The sequence below is a fragment of the Pteropus medius genome, unplaced genomic scaffold (genome assembly GCF_902729225.1).
Source record: "Pteropus medius unplaced genomic scaffold, Ma_sr-lr_union100, whole genome shotgun sequence".
Classification (NCBI taxonomy): domain Eukaryota; kingdom Metazoa; phylum Chordata; class Mammalia; order Chiroptera; family Pteropodidae; genus Pteropus; species Pteropus medius.
In genome coordinates, this window is record NW_024349519.1 from 863757 (window position 1) to 880932 (window position 17176).

Below are 17176 nucleotides of genomic sequence, written 5' to 3' on the forward strand. Positions count from 1 at the left end.
GTCTGCCTCTTCTCCTACCCAGAATGTAAATTCCAAGAGAGCAAAATGTATGCCTTTTTGTTTATAGATGTATCTTTAATGCCTAAAACAGTATTTGACATATGTTGAATAAATGAATGAAAAGTCAGGGTAATAACTTCAGGCATGGTTGGATTTAGATTCTCAGCATGTTACCAGAACTCTATCTTTATCTCTTAGCTTTGTTTTCCTCTGCATTGGCTTAATTCTCAAGCAGACTTGAGGTGTGATGGCATGATGGCTACCAGCAGCTCCAGATTTACATCCTAGCGATTCAGAAGTCTTAAAAGAAATAGAATGCCTCTTTCCTGATTGCTCCAGTGAAAGCCTTAGAAATGAGTCTTATTCGGGCTTTGATTAAGTGTCAGTCCCTAAAATAATCTCTGAAGTTAGAGGCAGAGATCCTGTGATTGGTCAGGCCTGGGTCATGGGGCTCCCAAGAATGGGGATAGAGTTCAGCTCTACATGGACTGAGAATAGGGGAGCAGTGGTTCCCTATCACTTGAAGAAGAGGGATAGAGGCTAGGCTGGCAGAAACAATAAATGTCTATCACATCATCAATGATTACCCACCAGCAGATCTAGCTTCTGCTGCCCCTCCTTTTCACACCCAGGTAGATCGACCTCTGAACTTTGGTAAGATTCTCTTCTCTTAAATGCTTTTTCACCTGTCTCGGTCAGTTAAGGTCTTCCTCTTCCCTCAATATCAGATTCAAATATGATTTCCCTTTTGATGACTCTTGATAGATGTAGTGTCTCTCCCTTTTCTTAGTATCCTAGTTATTTCTACTTCTTTTGTAGTGATCTTTTCACACTCTGTCCTATGTTTTACTTATCTGTATACATTGTGAGCTACTTGTGGAAAAGGGCTGGATCCATTTCTCCGCAGTCCAAGCTGACACCTCCTCAATCGCTGTGATCAGATGCGTACCGGAGCCGCCAGGGCGCGCTAGGTGCCAGGCGCGAGGCCGCTGGGGGCGGGAGGCGCTGTGATCGGCAGCTGTGGCCATCAATCGCGCGCAGGCGGGGGCGGGACGGCTGCCCGAGAGGCCTGTGGGCGGGAGGCGGGGCCTGCATGAATGGAGAGCGCGGCGAGCGGGCTGCAGTCGGCGCTCGTGGGGGAAGCGGGAGTCCCAGCCGGGAGTGGGTGGGAGGAAACGAAGGGGGAGAAGGGAAAAAGCGCGGGGGCGGGGAGGGGCAGCGCCGGGGCGGCGCGCCGAGAGCAGCAAGGCACGGTGTGAGTGCAAACCGTGGGCGCTGTGCCGGGCGCTTCTGTGCCACTGCCCGCTGCGCAGCCTCCGCCGTCGCCGCGCGCCGTCGCCTGCCGGACCCCCGAGGAGCCCCCGGGGCCCGCAACCGGGCTAAGGAGTCTGGACTGGGGAAGCAGGCGCTGAGGGAGGAGCCGAGTCCAAGCAAGCCGAGCCCAGGGCCCCCGGGCGTGGAGGTGGGGGGCTGCGGCCCCCGAGGGGGCCCTGCCGCCATGGGCAACCTGGAGAGCACCGAGGGGGGCCCGGGCGAACCACCCTCTGTCTCGCTGCTGCCGCCGCCCGGCAAGATGCCGATGCCTGAGCCCTGTGAGCTGGAAGAGAGGTTCGCCCTGGTGCTGGTGAGAGCGGAGCCCAGTCCCTTCCCCTTCCTACCGCCCCCCAGATCCCAGCGCCCCGGGTGGGACTTGGCCGCGATTTGCCCGCCCGGCCCACCCCTTCAGTCAGGGCTTCCGACAGACCCTGGCCTCCAGTGCCTTTCCGGGAACCTTTGAGCAGCGGCCAGCCGGCACCGACAGCCGCGTCTGGGACCTCCCAATCGACGCCTCAACCTCTAGACACTTAGAGGGAGGGGTCCCCAGCCCGGGACCGCCGCAAGATCCAGACTTCTTTCTCCCCGCCCCCCTTCTGCTGCCCTTCTCACTTCTCCCCACTTCCCCGACAGCCTCCTCGGGTCCCTAGAAATTCTCATCCCTAAGCCTTGGGTTGGTGCAGGGGAATTCAGAAGCTTGGAGCCGGCCCACTCAGCCTAAGTCAGGGCTTTCTGACTGGGGAGACCGCCTCTCGTGTTAACATGGAGGCTTTCCAGGGAGTGGGTCCCACTCCCAGGCCGGACCAGATGTTTGGGGTAAAGAAGGGGGATTGGGAAGGGGGCTGGCAGCTCTTGAAGGGGGTGGAATCAAGAGTGATGCCATTCTACTTATTTTCAGAACGGCCTGCAGGCATCTTGCAAAGTTATAGTGGATTTATCTAAAAGGGTTGAACATGTGGATAAGCCATTTCACTAGTGTATTTTTCCAATTGAAACAATACACAAACCTTCCCGCCCCCCTTTTTATATTAAGTCCTGGTGGTTACTTTCTGTTCTTTGCCTGTGCTTCTTTTTAGTCTTTCTGTAGGTTCCCAAATGATCTATACAGATAAGTTTTTAGAGCTGACTTTGGGATTCTTCGGCGTGGGAACTGGAATGATGTTGGTGGCTCTGTGGATAGAGAGGATCTGAGCTGGTATAACTGGAATGAAGCCAAAGAATACGTTGGAGCTAAAAATGAAATTTTGGAAAAAGAAAGTGAACTAGGTGATAGAATATTTGCTAACGGAGGTAAAAGACTTGGGGAAATAGTTCCTAGTTCCTCAAGGAACTCTCTAAGAGGCGGTGTTAATGCTGCCGTTATTGTTGGTGTGGCTTGAAGGGCTGACTTGGCTTTTGCCCATGAGGGATAAGTTGTGGACTTAGCAGCCTTATTGGATTTCATCTGCCTTGGAATAGGGAGATTAGATCTGTTGGCATCAGTGGAGCTGTGTAGAGATCCTGGTCTCTCTGATGGTGGAGAGCCTGACATCTGCCCACTGGCACCACAGACAGGTCAAAGAGGATCCACAGGGTTCCAAGAGGAAGCAGTGTTCCTGGCACCTCTCTGCCCACCAGCCCTGGAAAGGGCCGAAGGGATCTGGGCCACACATCCTGTGTCCCTCTGCATTTCCCTTAGCCTCCTTAGAGGGATGGAGTGAGTCAGTGACTACTAATGTGCTGTGGCCATCTCAGGCTGAGGAGGAGAGCCTGGGACTCTGGGACTCTGTGCCCTTGAGAACAAGAGCTCAACTGTTGGGAAAAAGAGTGGGAGGGAATCTGCACTCCAGTGGGGGTATGAAAACCCCCAGTGAACTGGCTCAAGGTAACTTCAGAAATTGGAGGAAAAGGGGTGGTCTGAAGTGGGGCTTCTAGGCTCTTTGCTGTGAGAGCTCAGAACCAGAGTTGATCATGTCCTCATCGGAGCTTGGTTGATAAATTTGTTTAGCTGGCACACTGATGACTTAATATTCACAAAATGCACGTGGTGTCCTGATTACTAGCCAGAGCACCCAGAGCATCCAGGTTAAGCAGGGGACCGGACCACCCACTTGCAAACCTTCCTTTCTGTATAAAGTTTTGATTTGTTTTCTTGTGGCTTTTGTTTTGGTTTTATTTCTGTGTCTGAGTTGCTGCTGATTGGGGGGTTGGAACAGGGCAGGCCAGGGCTAGTTAGCTGTCTTAGGAGAAAAGGGATTTTACCTCACTTTTCCAACACAGGGAAATCATGCTATCTTGGGCATTTGAGCTTTTCTTTGGGGGCTCTTAAAGATCCCTTTTCCTCTGATCCTGAAACATGCCCTTCAGAAACAGTACTGGCCATGGATGCTTGACCCTGGAATAGGCTCAAGTATATTTCTTGAACAGTCAGGAGAGGCAGAGTATGGTAGAAAAAGCAAGGACTCTGTCTTAGCAATTGTCTTAACTTCTCTAAGCCTCATCTATAAATTTTATAGATTTGCTCATCTGTAAATTGGGGCTAATAATACTTATCCTGATGGGACTTTGAGAATTAGGTGAGCCGTGTGTAAGGCATTGGCACCCAGTAGATAGATACTCAGTGTATATTAGCTGCTTTTCTTGATTATGTGAGAGACAAGCTGCTCCTTTTTCACCCTTTTCTTTCTCAGATTGTTAGCTTCACTATGATTAATTTACTTTCAGAAAAAGCCAAGTAGTATTTTTTTTTGGAGGGGCGGGGGTTGAGGCGACATACTGGTGTCCTGGTTAAGCATAGGGACTTTCATGTCAAAGTGGGCTCCAATACTAGCTCTTCACAATCTCCAATTAGAAAAGTTGACCTCAAGCAAGTTAACCTTTGAGTCCCAGTTTCTTCTTATAAATGGGGATAATAATAGTATTCACCACATGAGGTTGTGTGGATTTAATGAAACTAGAAGTCAAGTGCTTAGCAGAGTCTGGCATCTACTATATGCTTAGCAAATGGTAGCTTTTAAATTTGTAGCTCTTAGCAATGACTCAGATCTGCTACCATTCGCAGTTTCAAAATGGGATTTTAAGTGTAGGAATCTGATGAAACCAATTACCCAATTCTTTATAGCTAGTCTCAGAGATATGTCTGCTGCCATCCCACTGTGTCTATGGAAACCCCCCTGAAAAGCACCCTGGTTGAGGAAATTGTATCACTGCTGAGTCAAGACCACAGGCTCCCAGCTTTCTGGTGCAGACACATGATCTGACCCATAGCTTGTCAGCTGAGGTTGGATAGCTCCAGGTTTGAGGCCACGAGGTGATTTGTTCGGGACATTAATTCCAAGAATTCTAACCCAGCCCAGTGCCCTAATCCCAGGCTTCCCTACTGGTGTGCTGGGATACTGATCCCCTCATCCCTGGGGGCAACTGAGGTCCCCAATTAGTCCCCTTTGGCTGGGATCAGCTTCCACTATACCCTGTGTACTATACAAATAGTATTATTTTCTAGGTGTGCCCTGGTATGAAAAGGTTGTGAAGCTGCTGTTAAGCTGTTTTCTTGGGATTCTTCCTTACCCACTTGTCTAAGTGGCAGCTCCCATTCTGTTGAGAATTCAGAAGTTTAGAGATGTGCGGTTATTGGGGCTCCTCTTTATTAATACCAGAATGAGATCCAATTTCTGATCTGATAAAGCCCACATCTGTATTTTGGTTCCAACTAGATTACTGTTTACCCTCAATTACTCAGAAGCTAGCATTCTGGACACTACTGGCCTTTCCTTAGAGAGAGGAGGCAGAGGGCTTTAAGGACATTGAAAGGATAGCTGTCAGCCTTTGCTCTGTTTGCACCCTGATTTTTCTACTGATTATCATAGACTTGAAACGGAGCCTAAAGGTTCTGATGCCAGAAAAATCCCTGGATATCCTTCAGGAGGAGGCTCTCAGGACATGAGGGTGGGGTTGTGTGACAGGCTGTCCCTGCCAAGGCTCCTCCTCTCACATTTTCATGGTGACGACTGATGACTTGGGGTTTTGCTGTAAGTATAGCATTGATGTGGGAGCTAAACTGGCCTGGGTGCTAGTTGTCTAAGAGGCTTTGATGGGCCTCCTTTGACACAGAAAGGGCTGGGAAAAAGTTGGACTAAAATATCAAGTTCCAAATCACCATGGTGGCAATTTTTTTCCCCAGTCCTGGAGGTTTTGGTGAATTAGTTCAGGCTGGAATAGAACTTGAGGGAGGAAAAGGGCCCTTGACAGCAGCTGGTCAGAGGAACCCCCACTTCTTGTTCAGAGACTCCGCTAAGACTCTAGGCCTCATTCCCTTGACCTTCCCACATGACTGCTGCCTTAGACTGGGGGAAGTGTGTGCATGTGTGTGTGGGGATGGAATCCTTGTCGTTTGGGAATGTTTCGATTGCTCAGAGGGAGATTTGAGTTTTTTTTCCTTTTTCTCTTAAAGTAATACTCATTCTCTAAAAAAAAAGTATGGGTAATTTAGAAAGAAGAAAAGATCGAAGATTTAGATTGAAGAAAAACATCCATATTTTCTTTAGTTACTTTGCCAAATGGAGCCAGTGTGTTTTAAAACCTTTAATATATTTTTCTCTGCATAGGGTTTTGTTCAGTGTTGTGATATGAGTGTGTGTGTGTGTTTCTATCCAGTTTTTTTTTTATTTTATCAGTTTTCTCAGTCTAATCATTATAAACATTTTTAAATGCTTGCACATTGGTCCATCAAGTGAATGTACCATTGTTTACTTAACTACTCTCCTACCGTTGGACATTTAAGGTTGTTTGCTTCTGTTTTCTATCATAAACAATGCTGTGATGAACATCTTGGTGTACAAAGCCATTTCAATATTTAGCGTTTTCCTTTGTATGGAAACCCAAGATTGAACGTTCTGGGTTGTAGGATATGTTTTTAATTTCCTAAATACACATTTCCAAATGGTTTTCTAAAAAGGGAATAATGCATGTGAATGTCCTCAAAAGGAGGGAGGAGGATTAAGAATAGCTTCTTTTTTACTGATTATGAAAATAATACATGCTTATTAAACAAATTTGGAAGTTAAAAGTATAAAAATAGCCTACGGCCATGCCACCCTGAACAAGCCCAATCCCGTCTGATCTCAGAAGCTAAGCAGGGTCGGGCCTGGTTAGTACTTGGATGGGAGACCACCTAGGAAGACCAGGTGCTGTAGGAGTTAAAAAAAATAAGGAATTGTAAGCTGACAAGGTCCTTGCAATCTGTGAGGTCAACCAAGGGTTGCCTCACCTAAAAAAATAAATAAAGTTAAAAATATATAAAATATATAGAAGAGTATAAAGAAGAGAATTAAAATTGCCTGTAATCTCACTATCTACTATTAACATTTTTTTGCTATAACAGAACATTTCATTACATTGGTTTCCTATCCACACAGAGGTCATTTAATGATGATTATATTGGCCATTTCCATTGGTGGTCAGGAGGCTCTTCCACTAATGGCTCTCATGGTTTCCATTTTATCGTTTTTCTCGCTAGACTTTGTTTTCAGTCTGAAGAATCACCTCTTCTATTTAGCCACTCTGAAGTTGGTCTTCTAATTTTTAACATCTGATTCTGCTTTAACCATATGCAGCTTCTCATTTATAATCTGTTCTTTATACTTTCTGTATGCTGCATTTTTAGGGATTTGCTCAAGAACTTCAAGAATCTTTTAATACAATATCCTTAGCCTCTCGTGTGGACTCTCGCATACAACCAATTGCACAAGGCCGGTGGTCTTCAGCAAGCCCATGACAGCACCGACTCTCTGCTACTAACATTTTGATATTCTAACTCTCTCTCTCTATATGTACATATATATTCTAACAATTAGGATCATACTGTGCATATTGTTTTGTAAACTGATTTTTATTTTACTATTTTAAGCATTTTCTCATTTGTTTAAATATTCTTCAGTATCATGATTTCATGACTGCTTAGTACTCCATATTTTATTTTATTACTGCCTTTTCTCTCTCTCTCTCTCTCTCTCCTATGAATAACACTGTGATGAATATCCTGTGCATACATATTTGTGTGTAACTCTGATTATTTCCTTAGGATAAATTGCTAGAAGTTGAGTTATTTGGTCAAAGGGTATATGCTTTTTAAAGGCCTTTGAGAAATATATCTTCTAAAAAAGTTGTACCAGTTGGCTTTTCCATTCATAGTGTGAGTGTCTTCCTTTTTTTTTCATAAGCTATCCAATACTGGATGATACAACTTTTTAAAAATCTTTGCCAATTTTGTTAATGAAAAATGGTGTCTTGTTCTTTGCATTTCTTTTGACATTTCATCATAAATGTTTTGGCCATCTTTTGTTTGTGTCTGTTGCTCATGGTTGGGAATTTATTATATCTACATATTTCTATGTAATAAATGTGTATGTTTCCCACACTTTTTCATTATAAAATATTTTTCACATGAAAGAACATATAACTATTATGTAAGATTAAAATAATAATAGGATGGACACCAGTATATCCACTGTGTGTTTTTGGATTGCTTCTTGTCCCTTAAAGTTTCTTCTCCCTGCTGTCTTATTTTGGATGAAAAAGCCTTTTAGCTTAGGACTTGTTCGGTCTGTTTCTGCAGCTGGGATAGTCCAGGTGGCAGCCACACCAGTGCTTCATAGCTCTGTCTGTGGGGAAACAACTGCAGCTGGTGAGAACAGGAACTGGTCGTGGTGGAAATAGCTAATCTTCAGTGAAGTGAAAAAAGAAGCCAAGGTGGAGAGGAAATGAGACCACAGATCCTCCCCTGCCCCTGAGGTTGCCTGGGAGGCTGGCTGGAGCCAGGGCCCTGGTTCTGTGGTCAAGACATAGTATCCGCCCCAGAACTGACTGTAGTGGGCCCAGGGGACAGCAGCGCTGGTTGCCTGAAGTCCATGTGTTATCTGGTCAGCCAGGCTGGTCGCCTCCGTTCTGGAGAAACATTTCTCCCAAGTCTGAGCTTAGCTGAAGCAGTGCCAGGGAAAGGCTGGAAGTTCATTCCAGTTCGGAAGTGCACTTCGGAGAAGAGGAAGGAACTTTTTCTTTGAAGATAAGAGAGGGTGCTGTCTCCATATAGCTCCCCCCTACCCTCAGATCTCTCTGGCTACTTCAAGGCTCCCTTTTGGAATAGCACCAGATGGGAACTTAGGGATTTTAAGATTGTCACCCATGAAGAAAAGTAGATTCCATAATAGAGATGACTGGGTAGCTAGAATTCCTCAGTTCCTATTCCTAGTCTCTCTTTTGCCTCCCTTGGCAGAATCATACCTTTGTATCTTGTTTTCCTCCTATGTGGGGAAAATGAGTCCCCTCTCCCGCCCCCCTCAAGAAAGATGTGGAAGTGTCAGGCTGCCTCTCTGTCCTTGAGGTACTCTGGTTGTCTTTGCCTCCTACCCTCCTCTCTACTTCTTTTTTCATCTTTCAGAATCCTCTTTCCAGATTCTCTTACCCTTTCTGTCTTCAGTCACCTCACAGCAAAGGTGTGGGTTGGGAGTTTGTGTGTTGGGTAGGGGAAGACCTGGTTAGAGTTTTTAGGGGAGCAGTTTTCTCCTCCCAGCTTTACTAATATGCATTCTCTTCTCAGTTTATAAGTACTCTGAGGTCCTTGAAAGGTATTCTAAATAATGGTCAGAACTACAAGAGGCTAGCAGAATTATTTACGTGACAAATTTTGCCAGTAGAGAAAGGTTTTAGGCTATTGTATACCTGTGTTGGTTCAGTTCTTGTCCTTGTCTCTTTCCCTTGTCCCCTCCCCATCTCTTTTACCACCTTCCCACCCTTACCCAGAGTGAGCACCAGGGCTGGAGCAGGGCTGGTGGCCTTGCCTCTGAATCTCAAAATATTAACAGGGAAGGTATGTATTCTCTTCCTCCACTGCTTGCTCATTTATACTCAGATCTAGACTAGAGTGTGCATAACTTTCCTTCAATTGCTTAGCCCCTATCTAAGTAAGAGCTGGAGATGAGCCTGGTGTGAGTACTTTAGGAGATGGTTATCCTGCTTTAAGAACAACCTACAGTTTAGAGCAGAGTTAGTTTCTGCTCAGTTGTTTTTACCAGCTTCCTTGCAGGAAGCTGGGGAACCAATCCCTAGATCTTCCTAGTGTTTCCCTTCAAACCTGAAAAAGATCCATTCTGGGCAGAAGTAGTTGGTTTAAAAGACTTGCTGGCTCAGAATTATATGAAAGAAGGAATATCAGTTTGGAGTCAGAAGAGTTGGGTTCTGATCCAGCTTTATAGCCCTTTTTCCCCAACTGAATGACCTTGGGCAAAACCTAGAACTTTTCTGAACCAATTTCATTCTTTATGAAATGGGTGATGATAATACCTTCCTTACAGAGTTTTGAGGATATTTAAAGTAGACAACATAGTGAAAATACTTTGTAATCTATAAAGGTTCTACACATAAATGTTTGTGCCATATACAGTACCCACTACACCACCTCTGTTACTGTAAGTTAAAGTGGTTTTCCACGGGGGGAGGTGTTGTCTCAGCAGGGAGTTTGGGGAAACAAATGAGGATGTTTTGTTTATCGCACTGAATGGGAGGTGTCCCTGTGCCTGAGCACCAGGGACATTAACCATCCTGAGGTGTTTGGGTCAGCCTCACACAATAAAGAAGGATCCTGTCCACAAAGCTGATAGCTCCTCTGCTTAGAATCCTCTTCTACTAATCGGTACCTCCGTTGCCTTTGTGTCCCAGTTGGGGATGACACTTCAAGAGCAGTAAAAGTGTAGGCAGAGACATAGTTTTTGGTGCTTTCTTGGTTTTCCCATTTCCTATTACCTTCAGCCTAGAGGCGGGCCTCTTTTTATTACCTCTATCTGTAGGTTTAGTGCCCAGTTATCTGATTCCCTCTGTTTAGCCTTGATACGCTAAAACTTATCAAGGAGCAGCTTGGGGTACACATACTTCACTGCTGACCTTTGCCTACCCCCTTGTTAGTTCCTCAAACCAGTGTAAAAGTTCTCTTAGTTTGGGAATATATTTGAGCAATCTTTCAACAATGCTTCTACATCTTTTGGATAACAGAGCCTTTTAAAAATCTAATTAAATCTGTGATCCCTAATACTCCCTCCTTCCATGCACAGAATTTGGGTAGTTTAAAGCCCATTCTTGGATCTGCTAGGGAATCCCTGGCTTTGAGCCTAGAGAAATAGGAAGGTAGAGCTGGGTGAGGAGAAGCCACTGTAGGAGCTCCTTGATACAAACAGTACTCTTGGTATTTTGTAAGGAGGAGTCCTGGTTATTATTTCAGATACAATGATGCCTCTGTTGGTGGTTCCAAAAAAAGAGCTTGTTGAAACTTGGCTGACTCCTGTTTAGGGGAAGATAGTCCGGCCCCTGGACATTTTGGTTTAAACTTTGATTAGGGACATTTTGTAGTGGGGTCTGCCCCTTTGAACTAGACCCTCAACCTACAGGAACATCCAGGTAGGGATGACAGGATGTACTTTGACAAGCCAGGGGAACCAGTGGCATCCTTGCAGTGAGGCCCAAAGGTTAGGTCATATCCTGTGTTTGGAGGTACTGCCTGATTGCAGCTGCAACTCCCTCCTGCAGGCCTAAGGTCTCCGGGAACATCCAGACCCTCGGCTTCCCAGGATGTGACTGAGAGGGGGGCTGTGAACATCCAGTCTCTAGCGGGTACTTCTATGCTTAAGTCCTCTTGCTTTCTACCTTACAAAAGCAAAACAACAACAGCAACAACAAAACCTTATACTTTTTTGACTGCACAGAATATTTCATAGTAAAATTTTTGAAGAAAAATTCAAATCTTTTGGGAGCTTTATTTATTATGAAAAAACTTTTCTTTTTCCCCCTAGGACATTAAAAATATTTTTTTCTTGTTGGAGTCTCCCATCTCATTATTTTAGCAATGGCTTAGTTTCTTATCTCCACCAAATGCTTGGATTTGTATATGTTAAGGAAAGAGAACATTTGTTGGGCACATGCCCCATGCTTTTACATTTAACTTAACAACAACTCTCTGAGGCAGTTATTTCACTTCTCTTTTCCAGGTGATAAAACCAGGGCTCAAAGGGGTTAACTAACTGGGGAAGTTCTCAGCTTTATATATTATATACTTAGAGAGGCTTTAAACAAAAATTTTTAGTTGGATATTTTGTTCATGCTGAAAGAACTGCTGGAAATACAGCTTCTAAAAGGTGCTTAAATCATTGATTATATGTATAGATTTAAAATTGCATAGAAAATTTTCTGAAAAGATACAAATAAAACTGGTAACAATAGTTACCTCTGGGATGCAGAGAGGGAACCACAATGGGAGGAACAAGAGAGTCAAAGGGAATTTAGCTTTATACCGTTTATATTTTTTATGGGGAGAATGTACTTACGTGTTAGTTATATAATTAAGTTAAAAAAAAGAAAAAATCTTAACCTCACTAGAAATCAAGGAAATGAACATTTAGATGATACACTTTTTATACTAATTATCTGGGTGAAATTTTAAAGATTGATAATGTCCATGGTTGTCATTAGTGGTACATTAATACACTATTAATGATAGGGTAATTTGGTACAGACATTTAAGAAAGCATTTTATAAGGTTTATTAATTTCAAATGTGCATACCCTTTAACTCAGGCATCTCACTTCCAGGAAACCGCCTTACAGAATTGTTTACACATTTGCATGAAGGTGCATAGAAACGATCCTCAGAGCTGCATTGTTTAACAGTAAAAAACTGGAAATAACTTAATTGTTCATTTCTTGCCCAAATCTATTTCTCTTCTATTCACCTAGTTACCCAAGGCAAATACTGTTTTCCCTTCTCCCTTCCCAATACCCAGTCTATCAGCAAGCCCTGCCAGTTCTATCTCCAAAAATATATCTCAGATCTACTCATCTATCTTTACTGCTACCACTTCAGTCCTAGCCAATATCAGCTCTTGCTTATATTACATCCAACCGACTGGCCTCCAATTTCCTCTTCTGCCCCTTTCTCCATCCTCTCATCCATTCTCCACAAAGCAGCCAAATTTAAAATATAAATCAAATAGTATTATGTCCCTGTCTTAAAAACCTTTAATGGGGAAAAAAAAAAAAAAAGGCAAAGTCTTGGCCCTTAGAACTGCATTATTTGGCTCCTGCTGACCTCTTCACTTGCACTCCTGTTTATCAAGCTCCACATTATCCTTTCAGTTCAGGACAATCTCCTTTCTGTTTCAAGGCCATTCATAAGCCATTTCCTTTCCTGGAATGCCCTTTTCTGGGTCTTCAAATGGCTTGGTCCAGCTTATACTTCAGGTCTCAGTTTAAAATATGACACCTCTAAGAGAGGCCTCCCTCCCATATTGTCCTCTGTCTTAGCATCTTATTAATTTCTTTTGTATTATTTCCCATTTTGAAATTATTTGTTTGATTACTCATTTATTATCTGTCTCCCCAGACAGCTGACTCCACAAGGGTGGAGACTTTATGTATGCTTATCACTGTATAGCCAAATACCTGGCACTGGGTAGGCACCCAATATATGCCTGTGGCTGATGGGAATCTCCAAGATATGTGTATAAATAATCCGAAAAGGCAATTAAAAGAAGACCATATATAATGCTTTATAAATTTGTCTGTAAATATATATTTGTCTGTAAATGTATAGAAAAAAGGCTGGGAAGAATCAACACCAAGCTGTTAACTGTGGTGACATATGGAAGGGGATGGATAGTGTTGGTGGCTGAAGAGTGACTCATTTTTTATTCTATAAGCTTTTTAATTGATTTTTAAAAAATAATATGTGCTCATGTATTTATTCCTCCTTTACGAGAAAAGGGAGAATAAAAATAGGGGAGGAGGACTCAACTTTTATTGCAAAAAAGAAAGCTCCACTCTCTTATTCTCTGCACTGAGCCAAAAAAAGAGCAAGAGAGAGAAAGACCACTAGTGGGATCAGCAACTGGCCACAGCCCTTTCCCTGCCCTGTGCTGAACTTGGCACTAGTTGTCAGAGTAGAAAGAATCCTAAGAGATGTTCTCCTGCCCTGAGGCTGTATTTTAAATTCTTAAATGTAGGTATGATCTTAATCCCCCAGACACAGCCGGGCTGTATATTTTTAGCCTTTCATTCCCAGGCCAGTGAAAACTGTACCTCCAGCCTTAGCAGAGCTATGTAGCAGGTAAATTCAGCAAAGAGAATACGCATGAGCTCTGGGCTTCACTGCAGCTAAGCTTCTCAAAGTCAAGTCAGTTCAACAGCCCTGACTCCCATGGAAGCCACGTTCTCTAGATTCTTGTTTCCTAGGACTACGGATAGCTAATCACTTTAATAGCTAACATTTATTGAGTGCTAATCTCATGCTAGGCACCATGCAAAGCTCTTTACACACAGCATCTCATTTAATCATCACCACTGTATGCAGTAGTTATCATCTCCATTTTATAGGTGAGGAAACTGAGGTCCAAGGAGGTTAAATGGCTCATTTAGGATCACACAGTTAGTAGATGGTAAAGTCAGGATTTAAATCCAAGCAGTCTGACTCCAAAGCCCACATCTTAAACAACAATCTCCTCCTTTTCCTAGGGTCAGCCCCCTTTGCAATCAGTTCTGCTTTGGAGGGCATTGTGCAGATTATGGCAGAATGTAGGGAAAGTTCCAAGACAAGTCTTCCTTTGCTAAGAGGTGGTGGGAAGATTCAGGCTTTGGATTTGGATCCCAGCTCTCATACTAGGACATTGGCTATTCAATGAGCTTTATTCTTTTAAATTATTTTGGGATGTACACAGGGTATATGAAAAAATAAATATCGCCTTTGCCTTCATGGAGTTTAGAAGGAAAGACAGACTTTTTTTCCCCTTCTCCTACTTCCACCCCTGACCTATGGATGTTGCTGTCTCCCCTTAAGAATTGGATCTCTGAAGGTGGGTGTCTCCTCCCACGCACTCTTGCTATGCATCGAGAGCTTGGTGCCCCTGGGAGGCCTGGCGCACCTGGAGTATGGTCCATGGCTCCATCTGGGGCACGAACCTAGGACCTTCTGCATGTAAAGCAGACATGCTAACCACTACACTATGGAGCCACCCCGAAAGACAGATATTAAATAAATACTTAATTATAAATTATGTCCTTGGGAGGCAAAGAACAGATTGTTAGGAGAGAATAGCTAAATGAGGGCCAGAGACAAACAGCCTTGAAGACGATCTATTTTCATTTCATTTTCCTTCCTTCCTTGATTTATTAAGGAAATATGTCTTAGGTGCCTACTGTATACACAGCACTTTCTCAAGTGCTTTGGAGAATACCAAAGAAATAGAAGACAATGCTCGCTAAGCTGGAGAGACAGAAGATATATTTAGAACTGTACGTTGAACAACTAGAGAATTAAAACAAGTGTGTGTCCTCAGGTTGTCCATGGGGCATTCTGTGTGCCTAATCTTACTCATAATATGGGGATACTATTTGTCTTTCCAAATCATGTATTCGTGAGGACCAAATGAGATCATAGGGTGATGGGTGTCTCCCTGCTACAGGCACAGAAGGATTGGAGAGTTAGGGGAGGGTCAGCATGGCATAGAATTGTTAATCTGGCAATGCTCTAAGAAGGGCATGGACTTTAAGTCAGGTTTTAAAGGTGACAAGTATGGATTAGGAGAGAGGAGGCTGTTCCCTCCCATAGGCCAGGAAGCAGCATATGGGAGGGAATTAAAGAGGGAGAATGAACAGCTATATGAGGGGCAGCTGGGAGTCCTGCCTGCTGGGTTAGAGGAGTCCTGTTACAGAGAGGTGAGCTTGGCTTAGAATGGATGATCAGTTCACAGAAAATTTTGTCTGAAGAGCCACTGATTGTTAGAAAAGTCTATGGAGGTCTTCCTGCCCAGCTTAGAGATTAATTGGTAAGTGCTTCCTGGCCATTCATGGGTTTGTTCATTAATGGTGAATGATTGCAATATATGAGAAATAAGTGATTAATCCTTGCAGGTTAGAGAATCAGAATAATTTGCTTTAAAACTGGGTAGTAAATGATTCTACAGTTTACCTCAGAACTGCAGAAGTCCAAAAATGTAAAAGCTTCCATTTCTAGTTATCAAGTTTTGGGCTAATTCTTTCCTTTGTTAAATCTTTCTTGACTTCCTTTGGAGTGAAATGTCTTGTACTAAATAATTTGTATGATTGTTCACGGTAGCTGCTTAACACATTTCATTGCATAGTAACAGTGTCCAGTGTTTGCGATCCACTTTCTACCTGCTAGTGTTTTCTTACACACTGTATTAGGGAAGGGGGTAGGGGAATGGCACCCTCCCTCATCCCAGACACTTGAGAATCACTCTGGGCTATTTCTTCTATCACCTTCTCCATATCTACTACCACTGCTATAGTTTTTCTCATTGCTTCACTAGTCTGTTGTAAAAGACACCTTAGTGTTCTCTCTACTCCAGTCTTACAGACCTATCCATCCCAATTCATGTCATAGTCGTATGTAAAGATCTGGGAGAAGGGGTTCTAGGAAGAGAAAATAACCTACACAAGCCTTGCGGTAGAAAGGAACTTTGCACATTCGAGGAACTGAAGGAATGCCAGATTGGTTGATTAGGATGCTAAAGAGATGTATGAGAAGGCAGAAGAGAGGTGAGCAGGGCTCAGGTCATGGGGACCTTGTTGGTCTGCCTTGGTAAGGAGTTTGAATATTAATTTTAGATGGAGTGACCCGATCTGCTTTATAGTTTTAAGAGCTCATTGTGGCTGTTTGTGTGGAGAGCCCTGGAATCTGGCTCCCTTCTGGCCAGCATATTGGCCTGAGTGAGGCCAGGCTCCTCACTCAACTCTGCCTAGCAGAGCTATCATGCTCTCTGCCCTTTCAGGTTTGACTGGTACTCAGCCCTCACTCCTATGCCCCCACTCAGTCCAAAAAGGGCAGTGCCTCTGTTAGGTTGGCCCCAGTGTTTGGCATGCCTCCCGGTGGCCTGAGCCTATAATTTGGTGAATTGGCTGGTTACAAAAATAAAAAGTGCGACCTATAACTAAAGCTGAGTGGATTCAGTAAAGAGGGAGCTTTTAATTTGCTGAGGTCCTGGGCTGTATTTAACTGGAGGAGAAATGTGTCTCCTCCCTAGGCGCTGCTCCATTTTCTGCCTTTAGTGCCTGGCAGGTTAGGATTTGTAAGCCTGGGGGTGAGCTATGGGAACTTTAGGGAGATACAGGATGGGATGTTAGGGTCCAATGACAGGTTTGATGCGGCTGCCCGGGCAGTTGGCATTATTCAGTCTTGCTTCTTATGTAGCACACTGGGATGAAAGTAGAGTTTTTAAATGTTTGATTGTGCGATCACTCATTTATTCATTTAACAAAATTTTATTGAATGTTTGCTCTGTATTTTAGATGTTAGGAATACCATAGTGAACAAAAGAGACAAAGAGACCTGCCCCATAGAGTTCACATTGTTTTGGGGAGAAAACCAAAAAAGATACAGGTATATAATATAATATTAAGTAGCAGTAAGTGCAATGAAGAAAAAGAAGGTAAGGGGATAGAGAGAAATGGGGGCAATATTTTAGATAAGGTGACAAGGCAAATTTTGGGATTCAGGTATGAAAGCAAAGGGAAACAGTAAAAGGCAACTATCTGTGGACTCTAAATCCTGGCTCCCAGCATTTCTTCAAGGAAAGGGCTCCCCATGGTGGTGCAGCCAGTCTGGGCAGGGGTCAGATCAGTGCCCGTCTAGGGGCCCAGCTGGATTCTCGCCCCAGGATCTTATGGTTGCCTCTCCTCGGCTCCACTTGTCAGAACTGTCTGCAGGGTGGGGCAGGGTGCTGATTAACTGTAAGTAGAGACCTGTCTTTCCAGGGCTCCTCAAGCCTGATTCTCTCAAGATTTCTTGAAGTCACTTTGTGTGTTCTTGGCTAGAGGAGGAAGAAGTCTGG

The 17176-nt window shown here is 43.8% G+C and overlaps 1 protein-coding gene and 2 pseudogenes across 3 annotated transcripts in view; 2 read left to right on the forward strand and 1 right to left on the reverse strand.

The window, feature by feature from the left end:
* The first annotated feature begins 1201 nt into the window (after positions 1 to 1201).
* The window catches only part of FMNL3 (formin like 3), a 51247-nt gene continuing 35272 nt past the window's right edge, over positions 1202 to 17176 (forward strand). For 2 of the 3 annotated variants that reach the window (XM_039882093.1, XM_039882096.1), the window contains exon 1: positions 1203 to 1624. In XM_039882093.1, the coding sequence (XP_039738027.1) occupies positions 1499 to 1624 (126 nt within the window). In that variant the 5' untranslated portion in view covers positions 1203 to 1498. Of the gene's footprint in view, positions 1625 to 17176 lie in introns of all 3 variants that reach the window. The other variant, XM_039882095.1, reaches the window with a different exon arrangement.
* Positions 6370 to 6488, forward strand: LOC120618773 (uncharacterized; annotated as a pseudogene).
* On the reverse strand, positions 6725 to 7284 carry LOC120618191 (NADH dehydrogenase [ubiquinone] 1 alpha subcomplex subunit 5-like; annotated as a pseudogene).